General features: G+C 52.2%; 2 protein-coding genes across 3 annotated transcripts in view; one reads left to right on the forward strand and one right to left on the reverse strand.

Moving 5' to 3' along the window:
• LOC135186910 (uncharacterized) overlaps window positions 1-20474 on the reverse strand; it is a 49500-nt gene that overhangs the window by 4086 nt on the left and 24940 nt on the right. The window lies entirely within an intron of this gene.
• LOC135186803 (transcription cofactor HES-6-like) lies at window positions 6865-9434 on the forward strand. 2 transcript variants are annotated; one of them, XM_064164846.1, is made up of 4 exons: window positions 6865-7000; window positions 7473-7568; window positions 7710-7788; window positions 8250-9434. In XM_064164846.1, exons 1-4 carry the CDS (start codon window positions 6938-6940, stop codon window positions 8687-8689), a joined length of 678 nt encoding a protein of 225 aa, XP_064020916.1. In that variant the 5' UTR covers window positions 6865-6937; the 3' UTR covers window positions 8690-9434. The 2 variants fall into 2 exon arrangements, with proteins under 2 accessions (XP_064020916.1, XP_064020917.1); XM_064164847.1 differs by having other exon boundaries at window positions 7713-7788.

Genomic DNA, 20474 nt, shown 5'->3' on the forward strand with positions numbered 1-20474 from the left:
AAGCTGCTAGTGGCACCTGGCCAAGCCACATTTACTCACTGTCACGGAAGAGATATTTGTCTCACAAAGGTGAAACCTAACCCACATCCTTCTGTGGCCTTGGGAGCCAAGAAGCTAAGAAGAAACAGGCTCTGCAGGGGCTGAAATATGGGTGAGCAGATATTGAGATATGGGGTGTGCAGGGGCCAAGTGTATGGCATGTGCAGGAGCTGGATATATGGGGTGTGCAGGGACTGCATAAGGTACAAGGTGTGTGCAGGCTGGCTCTAGAGTGCTGAATCCCAAGTTCCAACATCTGGGGAGCCAAGAACTCACATTGCTGTGAAAAGGGAAGCTTACTGAATAAACCAAACACTTACTGCATTATAGATGAGGCTTCTTACCCGGTATCATCTGGTAACAAAGGAAGCCTGGATGAGGCACTCAGTGCCACGGTCTAGTTGACTGGATAGGGCTGGGTGCTAGGTTGAACTGGATGAGCTGGGGGGCCTCTTCCAACCTGGTTGATTCTATGATGATTCTATGATGATTCTATGCTGATGATTCTATGATGTACAGCGTGAGAAAGCCCAGAGATGCCCTCTTGAATGAAACAGCTCCTGGGATGCCCCACGAGGAAAGTTCAAGAACCACTGTGAATGCTCCCTTGAAGCTCCCTACACTCCATCAAGCTTGTCTTTTGCCCCTTGTAGCACCACTTCAGCACAGGCATGGGGCTGATCCTTATCAGCCTATCACCACCCACATGGCTTATCAGATTTCCTTCTTCCTTTAAGGCACTCCTGGCCTAGGAGCCGTGTTGCAGGCAGCAGCTTTCTGGCTCCAAAGCAGCAGACAAGACTTCCTCTGAGCCAGAAGCACTGCTAACCTGCCAGGCAGGAGATGGCTTGAGTAACGTCAGGAGCATCAGCTGATCCTTAACACAAAGGCTGGATGGGGGTGTGTGCAGGAGAAGCTGAGAATTACTCAGACACCAACAGCCTTGCAGTTCTTTTCATTCCTGGAGTGTGCTCCCAAAGACGGCAGAGCCACCTGGTACGCGGACAGCCCAGCCGCAGCGAGCGAGGGCTGGTGCGCTCAGCAAAGAGACACCGACGGCACTTCAGAAGATGTCCCATGCTACTCCTGGACCTGGACTTGCCCTGTGATGAAAATACTGCATCTGGCACTGTCCAATGCCATCTGTGTCCTCTCTCTGGTGTATGTGAACCTCCAGTTGTGCTCCTAGCCCTGTCTACACCATGGTGAATTGCACGGGGCACTGCTTTAACAGGCCACCACTTGACCATAAACATCAAGACTCATCTCCCAGATCCCCTCTGCATCTTCCTCTCATAACTCCTGCCCAGTCACAAACTCATCACCTTCCAGCCATCTGCCAAAATGGTAAGCTGGTACAGATGGTGCCATGCCAGCCCCAGCAATTAGCCAATACACCCTTCCAATGCAAAGGGTGTCTGAAGCAGCCTTCTCCAGCCACAAGCTCTGATGGTGCCTTCGGTCTTGTGTTCCATCATGAATGGTGTCTGCTCTCAGCCAGCTCTCCTTTATCACAGCAAACAACTGCAAATACTCTTTCCCATGCCCCAAGCACAGATGAATCATTTGCTTTTCTGCCTCAGCTTATTTCCAGCATAGTCCTCTCCTGGCTGAGACATGGGACGTGTGGTGCCATCCATGCAGACCCTGCTGCACCAGCCCAAGGTGTGATATGGCAGGTACAGCGTCCTAGCTGAGCCCAGTCTGGAGATAGAGCCCTGGTTTCCCCAGGGAATCCAGCAGTGAGTAACCTTTGAGCAGCTGCAGTCTGTGTGCTGGGTGCCAGGAGCCAGTCTGCCTGCCCAGGCACTGCCTGCCCCCACCAGACTCAGTCACCACACTGGTATGTCCTGCTGCTCCTCACACTCCTCTCTTGCTTTTTGGGAACAACCCAACCCTGGGCAAAACAGGGCTTACAAGATGGGCTCCTTTGGAGTTGGAGGTGTGGAGAAACCCCCAGATTGAAACTCATTAAAGCGGAGCTTTACCTCTCACTTTTAAACCTCAGCCTTGAACCGGAACTGACCTTCTGAAAGCCCCAGACAAAAACCTCTTTATACATCATGACTAAAGCCCCTGTAAAAACAGACTCTCCTTGGTGAGTGTTTGCTCACCACAAGGTGGGTCTGGGGCCCATCCCCACGGGAGGGAGCGCAGGGTGTGGAGGGTGCCCTGATGTTGCACATCAGGACCAACCTGCTCCCGTGCCAGCAGCATCCACTGCTCTTGCCTCACCCTGGCCCCTGTCTGCCTGCCCTGGAGCCCCCAGATGTGGCACTTAGCTCCTCACTTCCCAAACCTCACATTGCAGCGGGTGGCAAATGTAATAAAAGCAAACAAAGCAAACCCACACACAGCTGGGAGTGCTGGATGGGGCAGGACACCCCAAGCACCCTGTCTATCCCTGTGACAGCCTGCTCACCAGCACCTCCTGAGAGCCAGGGACCCAGGCTCATACACCCAGCCTGCAGAGACACCTCAGAAAAGGGACAAATAATTGCTAAACTGGAGACAAAACTGGTTCAGAAGCATCTCCATCCTGGAGAGGAGAGGGGATGGGGATTCTGGCTTTGGACCCCTCAGCACAAGGACATGAATATGTTAAAACAGATCAAGAGGAGGCCACAGAATTGATGGAGAGATGGAACAATGGAGAAGAGAAGGCTCAAGGAGGCCTTAATGCAGCCTTTCAGTATTTACAGGGCTCTGTAAGAAAGATAAGGAAAGTCTTTTCAGCACAAATTATTGTGACAGGACAAGGAGTGATGGTTTTAAGCTGCAAGAGGAGAGATTTAGACCAGATAGAAGGAAGAAATTTTTTACAGTGAGGGTGGCAAAACATTGGCACAGGTTGCTCAGAGAGGTCATAGATGCCCATCTCTGGAAACACTCCAGGTGGCTTTGAGCAACATGATCTAGAGATGTCCTTGCTCACCACAGTGGGGGTGGACTAGATGATCTTTAAAAGTCTCTTCCAATCCAAACCATTCTATAATTCTGAGTGGTCCTGCCATGAGCAGAAGCTCATATTCCCTTCCTGCTCTCATATGGCAAACCCATCCCTAGAAAAGTCTCAGCTGCATTAACCAGGCCATTCCTTTAGCTTCCCAGGGCCCTGGGTTGGACTCAGAGGCACATGTCCTCTGGTTAGTCCTACCAGGTAACGAGCTGGTGTCCACAGCAGTGCCCTGAGTCAGTGGATGGACTGACTTGGGTGGGCATGTGGGTCTCTGGTAACACAGAGCATCCTTCCTGTATATGAGGCTACTCAGCTTGGCTGAAACAGCTCCTGCTTCCCAGCCACAGTGCAGAGAGGGCTCTGCTGATGAAACAAACACATAGGTAACATCTACAGCAGGGATTTCAGCTGATCACTCCAGCACTTGACCTCCAAAGAAGCTCCTCTGCTGCCTGACCCCATGGCACAGCTGCAAATCAGCTAAGGCCATTCAGCATCTCAAGATAGATGATCCTTGGCCAAAGCACCACACTGGATGCTCCAGAGACAGAAGTCATGGGGCGAGGAGGGGACACCCCTGCTCACGGCCTTGGGGATGTGGCCAAACCCCCTTGTCCTGTGGCCCCTGGCTGCCCCAAACCCCTCCTCGTCGGGGCTGGGGGCCGCTGACCATTTCTCTGCTGGTGATTAGATTGTTCACGGCTCTCAGGTTTGTTTGAATAAGGCCTTTTGTTGGCGGGCGCTTTCCCACGTCCCTGCGCTGGCGAGGCGGACGCGTGTCCCGAGTCAGAGCGCAGCCCTGCCCGCCGAGCCCCACCGAGAGCCTTCTGCAGAGCAAGACATCTGCGGCGGAGGGAACCTGCCAACATCTGCCACACTTTCCCCCTTTTCAAGAGCCTTTCTTTCCCTCTCAAAAAGTGCAGGAACAGATGTTAAGAGTTGTTTTCTTTCTCCGGGGTGTGAAATGTAGACAAATAGCAAAAAAGAAAACTCCGAGCAGCACTGACCCCTTTCTCCTTCCTTTCTGTTTGGAAAGCTCGGGAAAAAAGGAGGCTTTGTTTCCGCAGGAGAATCCCCTTTTCAGCGAGCCCTGGCAGTGGGCAAGGCGAAGGGAGAGCGGGAATCTGCAGAAAGCTCTCTCTAATGCTCATTTGCATTGGCCCGGTGGGTCCCTGCAGCCCCCGGCACAGATGTCAGCCTTCCCCCAGTGCCAGGGCAGCTTTCCCGCCCGCACCCCCTGCGCCTCCAAAATAAAGGTCTTTGCCCTGACTGAGAGGTGTAAAATAACTTTACAGCAAAAGCTGCACTCCTTTTTCACTGCTGTGCTGTCTTACAAATGAGCCTTGAAATGAGCTCACCCAGAGCAGACGCCAGCAGGCGAGCCAAGGGTCTTGCCCTGCCGAGGCTGAGGGCTCAGCTGCCCTGTGTGGGCTGGCCATGGATGCTGGCTGGGTGCCAGGGCCCACTGTGCTGTTCTTGGCTCCCCACCATTGCACCCACCCGCCCCTGGTGCCCACCATCTCGCCACCAGCACAGGCCCTGCCTGCTTGCTTTATGGAAGCTGCTTCACAGGGTGAGTTTGTGTGGACCCCTCTCTCACAGCATCACCCTTTGCCTGGAAGCTCAGAAGCACTTTGCAGGGCATGGAGAGCAGGAACGAGGGAAAGGCAAAGCAGCGAGTCCAGGCCAAGGAGGAAAGGGAGGATGAGGGAGGAGATGTCAGCATCACAGAGACCAGAGAGATCACCTTGGTGATGTTAGGGCTGGCCAGCCCCTGGATCACTAATACAGAATATGGGGGCACACTCGGCACCCTGTAGCTGTTCCTGGCCAGAGGAAATTCTTAGCAGGCACTGGCCAGAATTTTCAGAGCTCTTAGGCAATTCTGCATTCGGTGACACCTCTGCCATGCCCAGCTGGGTCAACAGCCAACATGGTCTCAGGCTTTCCCCTGCAAAAGGTGGAGGGCTGTTTGAGGGGGGACAGAGGATTTATTCTCTTTCACATGCACCACTCAAGTCAAACAAGCTGGAAACTTCATGCCCGTGTAAGGAGCAGGTGACTCCAGCCTTAAGCACCCCAGCAAACTGCCCAGAGCTAGGAGTGCAGCCGCCCTGTGCCACCCCCACTTGCAAGATGCAGGACACAGCCATACCCCAGCCCCCTAGCTGCCTCCTCCATGCCCAGCTGCTGGAGCTGTGTGGCAATACAGATGCCTCAGCGGTGCCTTTCAGAAACAACAGCCATGCTTCCCCAGGCAGGCTAGGAAAAGCTTCAACAGCCAGAGGAGTTTTCACGCACCGGCAGCCAGGGCTAGCTGGCACGGGGGGCTCCCACTCAGGGTGGTGGGACCTCCTTTTGCAGCTGAGGTAGGAAACCTACCCCTGCTCCCTTCGCCTGGCACAAAGGACAATTCACTGACCTTCCCCTCCCAAACTCTCCTCTCCTAGCACGCAAACCACATTGGCCCATCTCAGGCTTCTGCCGCACAGGGCACTTATAAAACCAGGTTGTAAACTCTGTGTTTGACTGACAAACAGCTCTGCCTGTGAGATGCAGTGACTGGAGAACACTTCACGATGCGCCCAAGCACAGGGCGTGCAGACACGCTGCAAGTATGTTTGCGTTCACACCCACGCCGCGTTTGAGCAAGGGACGTGATGTCCTCGCCTCTGTCGCTGGGGTACATCCCCACCCACGGCTGCAGCAGCTACACCAGCTCCTGGGAAACCCCACCGGTGGGTCCGGATAGCTCGAGGTGCTTCTGAACCGCTGCGGACGCTTCCTCTCCATTTCAATAAGGTGACACATTTGACACCAGCCCAAAGGGCTTCACCTGCGGGACTCAACAGGACACTGCCAAATCCTGCTCATTAGCAAAGCGACTGCCAGAAAGCAAAAGTGCCGTCATGAAAAACATCTTCCTACCCTCCCCTAGACCAGGCAGAAGCGAAGAGGCATAAAGATGCGTTCTCATCCTCTGCCGAGTCTCCTCCAAAGGCAGTTCAGAGGAGCAAACAGAAAAACAACCTTTCCCCAAAAGCTGCCCAAGCCTCCTTGTAGCATGGGGGGCAGGGGTCAAAGAAGTAAAAAGCCCACAGGACGAACTCACCTCTCAGTTTAAGCCAACTCACCTCTGGGTTTGTTCGTGTCTGTAATGGCTTCTAAGTTTAATATCAAATTCTACACAGCAGCCAAAACGTGGAATTCTGGAGCTGAGTGTTTTCTACACCTACCCATGTGCTACAGAGAATTCAGGCCCCCCTGTTTCCCGGGGAGGACTTCTGAATGGAAACAATGCTCCTACGGACGTCTGCTGTCAACAGCTTTTAATTGATCTTCATTACCTCGTAATAATAATTCCTGGCAGCAGGAACTCCTAGTTTGGGTATTCGGTTATTAAATAAAGAGGCTGCTTCAAAGATGGAAGATGGCTGGGGCTTGAGTTAGCAGGTAGAAAAGAGGCATCGCTTCAAGGAGATAGAAAAACGATGGGTAGGAGGCATTTTCCCAGGTGTAACGAGAGCGCTTCCCGGCTATTGTTTCCCTCCCTGGGAATCTGTGCAATTGAGCAGGAGCCATGCAAGCTGCTCCGAGCTCGCTCATTTTCCTTCCCTTCTTCCCTAACAAAAGAGCCCTCTAAAGCCCGGCGTCGGAGGCTGGACATCTGTCGCCGTTTGGGGGGGCCGGCGTGGTCATTGAAAAGAAGCAGTGACCTGTCATCTTTGATTGATGGCCACAAACCTCCGGGCTCGACCCCTCGTGTGGGAAAAGAAGTCCCGCCAAGGAAAGGCCCCTTTCACATGCTAATTCTGGCTTATAAATACAGCAGCGGCGCAGCGGAGCAGCAAAGAGCCCTCGGCAAAGGGAGCGACCCGCCCGAGCGCCTCCTTCCCAGCCGCACCTCCCCGGCGCCCGGAGCACACCGGCTGCGTTAGAATGACCGCCACGGCCACCACTGGCAGCACCCACAAGCTGCCCAACACCAAGGAGGAGAGGAAGGTAGGTCCCCTCCACGCTGCTGTACCCACGCGTGCACGACGGCGGCACCTGCACACGGCGCAAGAAAGATGGGTGCTGGGGCCCAGGGCACTGCTTCTAGGGAAGAGAAAGATGCCAATATTTGCCCTCATGTTCTAAAAACGCTTTCTCTGAACGGAAGCCATGCCGGTGTTTTTTCCTGCTCCCTCTCTCTGGCTTAACAGGGCTGCTCTCTGTTTGCTTTGAGTAAACTCTCTTTAAAACGAGTGCAAGTGGCAGAACTGAGAGATGACACTAAGGCACCGGCGGTCACCAGAGCTGGAGACACCACACTTCCCATCCCTTATCTTGTCCCTGCCTAGCGTCGTGTCACCCCGTCCTGGCTTCACGCAGGGCATTGATCTCTGCCCTCGCTGAACCGCAGCAAGGAGGAAAAGAATAAAACCAACACTGAATTTCAATTGCCATTTTACTTCCTCCTTTTCCCTGCCAGTTAAGGAAACCCCTCATTGAGAGGAAGAGAAGGGAAAGGATCAATAACTGCTTGGACCAGCTGAAGGAGACCGTTGTGGGCGCGTTCCACTTGGATGTAAGTACTCGTTTTAACGCTGCCTTTTGTCCTTTAGCTGGTGGGGGGTCTGTTTGGGTGCAGAGGGCTCTCCTCTCTTGAGAAACTGGGCGCAGTACAAACCCTTCGTTGCCCCTAACTGCGGCACTCTTTCCTCATCAGCAGTCTAAACTGGAAAAAGCAGACATCCTTGAAATGACAGTGAAGCACCTCCAGAACATCCAGAGCAGCAAGCTAATGGGTGAGTGTGCGGGTCCCTCCCGCAGGAGAACGGTCAGTGCGCAGGCAGGAGGGTGCCAGCAGGTTTCAGGAGCCGGTGGCTCGGCAAAATCGTCCTTCAAACCTCAGTTCCGGGCTGCTGCTCGGGCTTGACTTTCTCCACTAGATGGGGAGATAGAGCTGGGCACTGGTTAACCCAGGAGGGTTGTGAGTCTTTTCCCAGAGCCACTTTCTTCCTTTAGTGCAGCTTCGCTCTCTGGAGTGGGCAGGAGGACACAGGAGCTGCCCGCCTGGGTGGCTCACACCCTGCGTCAGCTTACCCTTCTTCCCCACCAAATAAGTCACCCTATAGTAAAAGTCCAGCTGGCTTCAGCAGTGAGTTCTCAGGGAGTGCACATGGAAACATGGTGACTGCTTCAAGCACAAACACACCAGGCAGCTTTTGCATGCTCACCAACTCCTATTTTCTCCTCTCCAACGCAGCCGACTCCAAAGTAGGTCTGGAAGCCCAGCAGAGATACAGCACCGGGTACATCCAGTGCATGCACGAGGTGCACAACCTCCTCCTGACCTGTGAATGGATGGACAAGACCCTCGGGGCACGTCTCTTAAACCACCTGCTGAAATCCTTACCCAGGTCAGGTGAAGATACCTGCAAAGCAGCATTGAAGTCTTCAAGCCCATGTCAGCAGCCTCTCCTGACACCAAAAAGCCCCCTGAGTGTGAAGGGGCACACCCGGGGCACAACCCCATCACAGGAGCGCTTCTACCCCATGGAGAACAAGCAAGCTGCAAAAACTTCCTGCCAGCTGCCATCGGTTTTCAGCCAGGCTGATGCTGCACCTCCCAGACAGGTCCTGCAGCCGAATTTTTCCCACAACAACCCCAGAATGGGGTCATTAGATATGTGGAGACCATGGTAAAGTGTGTTTTAAAATGTTTATCCTAACCTTAGACACTCTTACGTATGTATCTTATAGATATGCTGCTTTAAAACACTTGTGGAGCAAGTCTGTTCCCGTAGGTGTACTAAAGACCAGGGTACTTCAAGCAGAAGTAAACCTATGTGTAGCCTGCATTGTAGAAGGCTGCTATTATTTTCTATTTATTTAATGCACCTAAATTATTGTATAGAATCCTCTCATACTCTTTAGTGGATAGAAATTATATAGCTTTCTTACCTTGCATTGGTAAAATAGTCAGCTCTCTCCTAGTGAAAATACAAGGCAAGAAGCAAGGACCCTCTCTGGCATCACGCTTGCCTCTCGGAACTCACCTTCACATCGCTGGGTACAGGCAGAAACATTCCGTTTCTTCTGCTTTTTGTCATTATTACTCCTGAGCAGTTTCAGGAGATTCCAGTTCTGATTCCTGTAAAAGTGCTGCAGTGACTAGGAAAAAAAGGAGAAAGGGAGAGACTCGGACTTTTTAGGCTGTTCAGAAATGCTCTCTGGATTGATCACTGCAGCTGTGCTGTTCCCAGCCACCCAGACACTCTGTTAAATTAGCTAGCCACCTGTACATATCCATGTGCTGCATACAGTTATATTTAGGGGGGTTTATTTGTTTCCAGAACTAAAAGTTCTAAATAAACTTCTGCAAGATAATGACTGAACCTCTCCCAGCCCTGTCCTGCCTTCTCTGAATAAACGCTACTTGGAGATCTGATTTTGTTTTCTTCTTTCACAAATATTTTTCTTCCCGAACGTGGTTGAAAGAAATGGTTTGGGTTTTGCCTCTGATGCTTTGTACAACACCCCCCACGCCACCCCAGGCACACAGACAGAATCACCTGCATCGCAGTAATGCTCAGAAAGTCATTAAAGAAATCAAGCCTTGGGTTTATCAGCCTGGATCAATGCTTTAGGTTTTACTTAGAACTGCAGAGAAAATCTAAATGGCAGAAGGTAAAAACCCCTGCAAACTGGACCGAGGAGACTGAAACAAACCTCTTGGCAACATTTGGTCCCACTTTTTCATCTCAAAGGCAATTAACAGCTCCACACAGTTAAAATAAAAGCGCAAGGAGCTCTTAAACAAACACCATGCATACTAATTAATGGACCCGTAGTTCAGAGGGCTCATTATGCAGCGAGATCTGTTTGATGATGTGGGGAAGGAGTGAAAACCATCACCCCTGGGTTTAGCACCTTCTTCTGTGAAGTTCTCCCTTTTATCTGTCCCTCTTGAAAGGCCATCGGGTGGTAGGAGCAACAACTGGCCTACACATGGCTGTGCTGAGGCAAGGCAGGCTTCTTCAGCCGTGGAGTCAGGCAAAGACACAGAACTCTCTAGACCTTACCACAAGCTCAGTTTCTACCCTCTGCCTGAAACTTAGGACTTCTCCCTTTACCGCTGGGAATCTCCAGACTGACCTCCAAGAGAGAAGATGCATCCAAGTTATGCTACCACAAAAATCCAGGTGAGGGTAGGAGCTGGGGCCAGCCCAAGCAAACGGCTGCAGCACAGTGCACAGAATACTCATGGCCAGGGAAAACCTTCGGGTCAAACAAACCACGAAGTTCTGGAAGAGGAAAGACACTCAAGACCTCCCTAGTTCATTATCACACACATTAGTGAGCTTAGATAAAGCCCCTATTCCACCAGAGGAACCTCCATGGCCCAGCATTGGGGTCTTCACACTAGTGGGGGCAGGCAAGAGCAGCTTCTCCCTACCCAAGATGAGGCTGAAGTATCCTTTTACTTCTAGATCATAGGATCATAGGATGTTAGGGGTTGGAAGGGACCCAAAGAGATCACCGAGTCCACCCCCCTGCCAGATGGTGTCAGTAACGCATCTCACGGGCACTTGTGGCCACCTTATTGTGGTGCTAGGAGAGGCTGCGGCGAAAATCTTTCACTGTGGTCTGACATCATCAACTTAAAACCATACTTTCCTCCTACAAGCTGCAAATCCCCAGTGACTGTCCTGCTCAGCTATGGTTTTGGTGCTGAGAAGAGATCAGTGGGAATTGTGTGCTTCTCTCTGTTTCTTACCATCCCTGCTTGTTTACTTGGCACGTTTGAAAATGCTTTGTGGTTAGTGACTTTTACTGTTTCCTGTTTCTAATCAGCAAGGCTTTTTTCTGCCGTGGGTGTGGAGGGAAGGGTCACATCATGTCTGGAAAGAAGGAATTATAAATAGAAAAGCGAGACTGCAATGTTTGGCCAACAATCTACAGGAACAGTTTCAGTACGAGGCACTCATTTTTCACTGCTTTCATTTCAAACCCATGGTGACCTTTTGCATGATCCCTGTCACGTATCCAGAGAACGCTGTGGGAATTGGTTGCAAGTCACTGGGTTTCAATAAAGAAAAAGTGTCTCCAGAAAGGCAGAAGATTACTCATAGCACTTCATAGACCTGAGTTTCAGCTATTACTTGGTTTTGACAAAGGAGCTCCCTATCTGCTTCAAACCCACCCAGGTCTACCAAAGTCAGGACTGTGAAAGAGCAACAATATTTTGCTCTTCAATATTTCTCAACTGACAGCTGAAAAATAATTACCAGCTACGACTGCCTTGTCCCCAGGAAAAAGGAGGCAATGAGAAGCTCCCCCAGCCAGCTGGCCAATCCAGAGGAGATACTGCCCTCAGAAGGCAGTGTTTGAAGCTGTACCATCACACACACTCTGGACACAACAGCAGGATCCATACAGCTGCTATTTCACATCTGCAGCAGGTGCCAGCAGCTGTGTCTTGGGGCTGCTGGGGGTGTCACAGAACCACAGTCTAGTGCTCAGTCCCCCAGCACCTTCAAGACTGAACCACCACTCCCATGTGGGACTGCCTGCCCAAGGCACTAGGGTTTTGAAGGTGCAGACAGTGAGGATGCTGCTGCACACACAGGACTTCACCTCCTAACCAGACTGGAAACAGCTCAGACAAGCACCCAGACCAGATTCCTTGGTTTGGGCACGGCCAGAGAGACCTGTTTGCTAGAAGCAGTCACAAGATGCATGGCATCTCGCTCAGCATACGTGGGGCTGGGACAGCCTGGTGCCCATCTGGGCTGTGTTTGTCCCCTGCCAGAGTGCTCTTCCAACTGAAGCACTGAAAAGCAGCAGCCAGTTGCTACGTACATAAAGACGTGAGGAAGGCTGGCCCTAAGGCCAGGACACCCCTGTGTCTTCAGCACAAAGCAGTTCCAGATGTGTATCATAGCATCAGTCCGGGCAGACAAAGGAGCCAGGTGCATAGCAGCTCCCTTTCCAGCACCTGCACTCCAAGACCAGCTCTCCTGGATACCCACAGGTGAGCTCCCACTTCATCCTCAGAAAATGGGGCCAAATCCTTTCGGATCAGGAAGGAGCAGAGGCTCACGAGCATGGAAGAACTTTTGGGCCTACCATGCTGTCTTCTCCCCCTGATGCACACAACCCTTGGGGCCTCTGAGCATCCCTGCCTGCTCCCTTACTCTTCCCCTGCCACCCCAAGGGCACTAACCTCTGTGACCTACGCAGTCCTATAGCCACTCACAGCAACCAAGCCAAAACGCTTCACAGAGTTAGGAGTGGTGCTGAGCTCCTGCAGATCATTAACCACAAGGGCTGAGCACAACGCTAAAACAGGGAACAGGACCCAAATTTTCAGTTGACCTCTTTATTGAGGGCTCAGTTTGGCAAAGAGGAAAGCTTCAAGCTGCCAGTGTGACCTCACCAGGAGCTGTGGAGGAGTTCCCACTCCTACACACACACACACACACAAGTGACCTTGCAGAACTCCATGCAAAAGCAATTCTGCAGCTAAACGTTTGCAAACTGATTTGAACCACACTGCCATGGCTGCAAGTGCTTTTAGCTCACTTCCAAGGTCCTCCTCTTGGGAGAAAAGTGAAAAGCAAGCCCACCAACACCAGAATATCAACGACTTCACTTTCCTCTTACATATGCCATTATCTCACAGCTTCCAGTGTGTACATTGCTGCCTCAACAGGGACACACTCACATTTCATCTCATGAGAAGTAATGTTGTCTTGAGAACCTAACCCAAAGGCTGTCACATTTTTCAGAGCTTTCACACACTCAGGAATAACACTCAGAAGCTAAAGCCAGACCTGGATCTGGTCTGCACCACTGGGATCTTTCATGTACAAACTGCAGCTCTGGTGAGAAGGTGGTTTGCTGCCCGAGGCATCCCTGCAGACCTACCAGAGCCTGGGAACATGCTTTGCTTCTGGGACTCTCCCCTGGTCACTGCCCCACATGTCACAAATCTATTCCCATTTGGAATTAAAAAGTGTGTTAGAGCATTTTCAAATTTCCTGTGGCTGATGCCACCAGGCAAATGGACTTCTTCATCTGCTGCCACATCTGCTGCCACGGAGAGATTTGCTCCTCTAGAAGCAGCTCAAAGAGGCACCTCACTGGGGCTGGTGCACTGTCCTTTCTGCTTTGTCAAGCAGCAAACACCTCAAGGAGAGCTGGGAACAGTGTCTCCTTTCCAGAGTCTCTACCCCAAGAAGGCCAGAGGAGTCACAGAATCATAGAATGGCTTGGGTCAGAAGGGACCTCCACATGTCATCTAGTTCAATTCCCCAGCCATCAGCAGGGACATTAGATCAGGTTGTCCAGAGCCCAGTCAAGCCTCCAAGGATGGGGACTCAACTACCTCCCCGGGCATCTATTCCAGTGCTCCATCACCCCCGTAGTAAAGATCTTGTTCCTAACATCCAACCTAAAGCTACTGTTCTCTAATTTCAAACCATTGCCCCTTGTCCTATCACTACAGGCTTTTGTAAAGAGTCTCTTCCCCAGGCTTCTTTTAGGCCCCCTTCAGGTACTGGAAGGTTGCCATTAGGTCTCCCTAAAGTCTCCTCCAGGCTGGACAAGCCCAGCTCCCTCAGCCTGTCTTCATAGCAGAGGTGTTACAGTCCCTTGATCACATTCGTGGCCCTCCTCTGGGCCCACTCCAACAGGTCTATGTTCTTCCTGTATCGAGGGCTCCAGAGCTGGATGCAGTACTCCAGGTGAGCTCTCACCAGAGCAAAGTGGCAGAATCACCTCTCCCAGTCTGCTGGCCACACTTCTTCTGATGCAGCCCAGGATGCCACTGGCCTTCTGGGCTGCAAGCCCACACTGCTCATGTCCAGCTTCTCACCCACCAGCACCCCCAAGCTCTTTTCCACCTGGCTGCTTTCTATCACCTCATCCCCTGCACTGTATTGACAGTGAGGAGTGCTGTGGCCCAGCTGCATGACCCTGCACTTGCTCTTGTTCCCCTCTGCCCACCTCTGCAGCTTGCCCAGGTCCCTCTGGGTGACCTCCTGTCCCTCTGGTGTACCAACAGCACCACCCAGCTGGGTGTCATCTGCACACTGCTGATGGTGCCCTTGATCCAACTGTCTGTATCATTGCTAACAGCACTAAACTGTACAGGTCCCAGTGTACACCCCTGAGGGACACCACTTGTCACTGAAGGGAAGCAGCAGGGTAAGCTTCATGGATGTGGGAAAGCTGCTCAGCTTTCCTGGGATAAGAACAAGGATGGAAAAACCACTGCTGAGCTATTCCTTCCTTTCCCAGGAGTTTCCTCTCTCCACCTGCCCCACACCCCTCGTCCTGGAGCATACTCATACAGCAGAAGTCTACTGTAGAATTTATCACTCCAGTTGGTAATGGCACCATCCTGTTTTAATCAGCTCTGAAACATCTCTGTGGAACAGACCTGGATTGCTCAGCAATAAGTTTGCTTGCAAAGAGTTAAAATCCAGAGGCTGACCTTGCTACCTCATCAGAAATGCTGCTCTGTCCTGTAAGGAGATGGTTTGCTGCCTTTAATGACCATCTAATGAAGCACTGCCTCTTCACTTCTGTCCTCTCTTGACATGGACATTCTCAGCAGCTCCTGCACAGTTTGGCACAGGCTGTGTGTTTGTGTGTTTAAAAGCATGAGCCTCAGTCAGCTGTGTGAGAGCAGGCTGTACATGAACCATGGAGGCATTTCTGCAGCCCTGGCATGGTGTCCACTTTGCTGTCCCACACAGGCTTGGTCAGGACTTTGCTCACTCTTACAGCCCAGCCACCAGCATCTGGGCTTTGCACAGCATCCTAACTGGGTGATCTGGGGACCTGGACAATCCCTGAGGAGCCATCATTCAGAGGCCCAGCCCACACTGACCCCCAAGGCAGCACACCACAGTTCCCCCACCTCTTAGCCCAGACACTGGTGTTTTCCAAAGCCCCAGTGTGCACCAGGAGATGCATTCTCACGGCAGGCTGGAGTTCATACCCTTTGGGCCCACAAGGATCACTTGTGGTGGGTGCCAAAGGGATCAGAGGAAAAAATGCTGGAAGCACCTTCCTGCTTGTATGTCCCTCACCTTCTTTGCTCCAGGCTGCTGCAGTAAAAATGTTTATCAGCTGAGAAAACTGTCAAGCTAGAAGGAGCTTGCCACAAGCCCTGTGCAATACCAAGTTGAGCCAGTTGCATAGCCTTCCCCCAGTGACCTCTCCACATGGTCACACCATGTCTCACTGTTCAAGCTGTTTCCCTCTACCCCCTACGGTCTGAGAAAGGAAGAAGAAATAAATAAGCATTTGCACACAGCTCAGAACAGTTCAGAAGAGCAGATGTTAGGCAGGACAGCGAAATAAAGCAGGAGAGCCATGTCTGAGTTCCTCAAGACAGATGAGCACCCATGGAAAGGGCAGGACATCTCTGTAGGAGCTGGGACTTTCCCGGGTTGCCCTGGGGCTGTGGGAAGAACCACTCAGGAGTAATCACACAACCTCAAACTGCTGTGTCCCCTGCCCTAACCTAGTTACCCTACATGACTATTAAAGTACAAAGCCAAGCACTTTAAGATCCACACTCTTCCCACTGTGAGAAGGAGCAATCCACATGGGATAGCAATCACATCACCTCATGCACTCCTGAAAAGCGCTGAGATATCGCTTTGGTAGGTGAGACAGAAGAATGTTCCAGACCACTGCACACAACGAAAGCAATACCTGGACAGACAGGTTCTCCAAACCAGGCACGTTGCTGTCAGAATCCTCTGGGGAAAAGCAGACCAATGTCTCCTACTGTTTCCCATAGTTGGACCCTGCACTCATGAGCACACACCTATTAGAAGTAGCATGTGGCAATCCGAGGCTTGTCCAAGAGAATTTATGGGTGGAGAGCACTTTCCAACACAGACTCAAGATGCTAGAGGAAAGCCCTGAGCCTACCAGCACAGCTGATCTCAGCCAAAGATTGGTCACCTGGTGTGGATTGACCCGTGGCTTTTCAGAACAGATGAGTTACAGCAGTGTAGCAAGGGCCAGCAGCTAAGTGTGGCCCCACAGGACCGCTGGTCTTGTTCTGAGACAAACTTCCACCTCCTCCTGCTCAGCACCTGAATTTTTCCAGCCTCCTGCTTGGGGATGCTGATTATATTAATCTCAGAGATCTCCAGATGAACAGCACTAGCAAAATGCCAGGGATTGCACAGAACAGAGAGATGAGGCTGCACTTGAAAAGCACCTCTGCAGCCCTCGTATGAATCACCTTTCCAACATTTCCCCAGATCCAGCCCTTGCCTCTTCCAAGTCCCTCTGTCCAGGCATACCCTTCTCTGCAGTGCAGGCAGTGCCTGGCCCGCTGCTCTCAGCCTTGTCTGAGCCACACTCCTCACCACATCTCTGCCACCCAACTGCCCTCCTACTGTTTTGCCCGTGTGTTGGTAATGCTGTAGTCAACCTAGGTCCTGCTGCCTGATTGAAGCTGCCAGGCCCACACGACACATGGGACAGTCCTGTCTGGCACCTCGTGAGGTGATGGGCATGTCCCTGCCAGAGCAGGCTCTGCTTGTCCCACAGCTCTCACAAAGGCAACAGCAAAGCATGAAGCTGTGCCTGGGAAGATTAATTTGTGGCTGGGAGATGTCTTGTTGCAATGACTCTCTGTTTCTTTCATGGGGATTTTTTTCCATCCCTGACCCCTTATCCACAAGCTGGGAGGCAATGTCCATAGCAGAGTAGCAAGTTCTGCTCAGCATCTCTGCCCCTTGCTGCTGGAGGGGGTGCCTGGTCACTCCAGTGCTGGTGCTTCCTTCAGGAAGTGTGTGACTTGAGATGATACCTGCAGCTGGACAAGAAGGAGCAGGGAAGCTCTGTCATGAAGGCTGAAAAGAGATGTTGCCTACTTCAGCTGTTCCTCTGATAGCTGCAGGGAAACTGGCACTGCTCTGAGCACACATTAGCTGGTAATTGTCATATCCAGGTCAGTGGTAGCTGAAGGACAGAGCCCAAAGGTGCTGAGCTTAAAGGTGCTCCCAGGAGGGATTCCCTGACACAGTGCACTCCGGGTTAGGCTGCTCAGCCCAGGTTCAGTGCAGCCAGAGCACAGTGCCTGGAAGCTGAGCACATCAGCCAGCAGCACGGTAGCAGTGAGGCAGGCTAGCACATCTCACCTCCCAACAAAGCACTTCCAACAAGCCAACTCATGGCTTCCCACACCCTGATCTTCTCCAGCAGAGGTGTTTTTACAACAGAAGAGGGCATTCCCAAGGGATCCCGGGATGGCTGCAGTTACTTCCCAGACCACAGCAACCCAAGAGACACCCCACCATCTGTCCTGATGATGGCTCTTAGTAGAAGAGGTGAAGGAAGAAAGCCACCTGGCCATTCCCTGAAACACTTCCTGCATAAAGCCCAGCCTGTGTTCTTCCTGGTGGCTCATGCCAACCCCACAGGCAAAGGGGGAACACTTAGCCCTCACCCTGGCAGAGCGGAGCCTGCAAACACTTCAGTGCAGGCCAGGCTGCAGTCCTAGCTGTGGGGCTCAAGACTGATGACCTATGGCCCCTGGAGAGCTAAACTTCAACACCCACTTGAGGCCACTCTCACCAAGGGCTCAAGGTCACAAACTCAAGGGCAGCATCTACAGCAGCAAATGATTCTGTGCAACAGGGGAGCTCACTCAGCTGAAACAGTTTGTTGGGAACCTCCTACACCTACCATGCATGCTGCTCAAGGATGCCACTTTCAGCTAGACTTAGTCAGCTGGACCAAACCCCTGGACATGCTCATGGGTCTCAGCTACCCAGAGCACCAGCTGCTGTTTCTGACCACTGCACCCTCCTCCACTGCTGGAGAACATCTGGTGCAAGCTCAGAACACAGCTTCTGATTGAACTGCCACCAAAATGAACCCAGTTTGTGCGCACAGAAGCTGTGCTGACAACTGACAGCGCACGGAGAGCGAGGACAAGTAGGAAGCTTGCCTCAAAACCACATGGCTGCTCAAAAATGCAAAGGCAGTAGAGCTGGGGCCCATGATCCCTCAGCTCCCATTGGTTTTGGAGCAAATATGGCTACACTAGATGGGGCCTAAACTGTTTCCATAAACATTGCATTTTGCAGCTTCAACCCCAGCCCCTGGGGTTGATTTCACACACCTTTCACCTTTCATCCAGCTGTCTGTGTCTATATCCAGCTCCTGGCATGAAGATCAGAGAGGCCTCGCCCAGCATGCAGACAGCTCTCCTTCCCTAAACATGGGGCAGGCTCCAGCTGCCTGCAGTGCTGCTGGGGATCAGGCAGCAAGTCTGAGCGGGAAGGCATCTGCCCACCAAGGGCACACCCCTCTACCTAAAGGGCCACTAGCCTAACAGTCTTGAGATGCCTCTGGGTTGCACCTACCTGTCCTCAGCCAGACAGGATCCCATCTGCTAACAGGGGTTCAAGTTCCATACCATGCACCTCTGCAACCACTCACGTGGTAGGTGTGGACCCTGAGAGAGGACAGGGAGCTTAAGTAGGCATTAGCAAAGCACTGAGCAAATGCAGGCTGTGAGTCCTTCAGAGGGACCAACTGCTGCCAGCTCAGGAGAACAGAATTCCCCATTCACTTGTGATTCTGCCTGAAATGGGAAAGCCTGGGTTTAGTGGCTTTCATCAGGCAAAGAGGAATAGAGTCACTAAGGCTGCAAAAGACCTTTCAGATCATCGAGTCTAACCATGACCCAACTACCATGACCATTAAACCACATCCTGAAGTGCCACGTCCACACACTTCTCGAACACCTCCAGGGATGGCAACTACCACCTCCCTGGGCAGCCTGTTCCAACACCTCACCAGAGAAACAATAACAACCAGGAGAGCAGGCACAAGCTGTATGTTGTAGGGAAAGAGCAAGGTCACTACAGTGCCTGCACATCTCTGCCATCCCAGCCAGACAACCTGAGTTGTTCCACAGCTGGGACAGTCAATCTCACCTCTGTGCCTGGTAAGCTCATGGAGCAGATCCTCCTGGAGGCAATACTGAGACAAATGAGTAGTGAAGAGGTGATTCAGTACAGTCAGCATGACCTCACCAAGGGCAAATCCTGCCTGACAAACCCAGAGGCCTTTATGGAAAGGTCACAACCTTAATGGATGAGAAATGAGCAACTGATGGCATTTACTTGTACCTGGGCAGAGCACTCCTCACTGTCCTGCACCACATCCTGGTCTCCAAGCTGGTGACAAATGGGTTTGATGGGTGGAACACAGGATGGATTAAGAACTGGCTTGATGGCTGCACCCAAAGAGTGGCTGTCAATGGATCCATGGCCAAGTGGAGGCCAGGGACAAGTGGAGTCCCTCAGGGATCAGTCCTGTTGCCACAGACAGAGGCACTGAGTGCAGCCTCAGCAGGTTTGCTGATGACACCAAGCTGTGTGGTGCAGCAGCCAGGCTGGAGGGGAGGGATCCATCCAGATGGACCTGGGCAGGCTGCAGAGGTGAGCACAAACCAACCTCAGGAGGTTCAACAAGACCAAGTGCAAGGTCCTGCAGCTGGGTCAAGGCAATCCCAAGCACAAATATAGGCTGGGCAGTGACTGGCTGGAAAGCAGCCCTGAGGAGAGAGACTTGGGGGTGCCGGTGGAGAAGAAGCTCAATGTGAGCTGTCAGTGTGCTCTGGCAGCCCAGAGAGCAACCAGAGCCTGGGCTGCAGCAAGAGCAGTGTGGCCAGCAGGGTGAGGGAAGTGACCCTCCCCCTCTACCCTGCACCAGTGAGACCCCACCTGGAGTACTGCGTCCAGTTCTGGAGCCCCTATTACAAGAGAGGTATGGATGTGCTGGAAGGTGTCCAGAGAAGGGCCACAAGGATGAGCAGAGGGCTGCAGCACCTCTCCTTTGAGGAGAGACTGAGGGAGCTGGGGCTATTCAGTCTGGAGAGGAGAAGGCCCTGGCGTGACCTTATTGTGGCCTTTCAGTATCTGAAGGAGGACTACAAGAAAGCTGGGGAGGGACTTTTTAGGCTGTCAAGTAGTGACAGGACTGGGGGGAATGGAACAAAGCCAGAAATGGGTAGGTCCAGACTGGATGTTAGGAATAAGGGCGGTGAGAGCCTGGAATGGGTTGCCCAGGGAGGTGGTCGAAGCCTCGTCCCTGGAGGTGTTTAAGGCCAGGCTGGATCAGGCTCTGGCTAGCCTGATCTAGTGGGAGGTGTCCCTGCCCATGGCAGGGGGGTTGGAACTGGATGATCCTTGTGGTGCCTTCCAACCCTGACTGATTCTATGATTCTATGACATGAACCACAGCAAGACAGAGAATATCTGCCTGCTCAAAGGCAGGGTGTTCTTGTCCCAGCTGTACTTTCATAGCTCTGACAATACTCTTTTCAGCCTTGTCAGCTCATCACAAAGAAGCAAAGGGATGAGAAGTGGGTTCTGATTGCCTCAGAGCCAAGAACCATCCGTCCTGGGTGTCTGCAGTGCTGTGTGCTGCAGGGCTG

This window comes from Pogoniulus pusillus, chromosome 26 (assembly GCF_015220805.1).
Source record: "Pogoniulus pusillus isolate bPogPus1 chromosome 26, bPogPus1.pri, whole genome shotgun sequence".
NCBI lineage: Eukaryota > Metazoa > Chordata > Aves > Piciformes > Lybiidae > Pogoniulus > Pogoniulus pusillus.

Coding starts and splice junctions, on each gene's coding strand:
- LOC135186803 (XM_064164846.1), top strand. CDS start 6,938: ATGACCGCCACGGCCACCACTGGCAGCACCCACAAGCTGCCCAACACC. Junction 7,001..7,472: donor ACACCAAGGAGGAGAGGAAG/GTAGGTCCCCTC, acceptor TTTCCCTGCCAG/TTAAGGAAACCCCTCATTGA. Junction 7,569..7,709: donor TGGGCGCGTTCCACTTGGAT/GTAAGTACTCGT, acceptor TTTCCTCATCAG/CAGTCTAAACTGGAAAAAGC.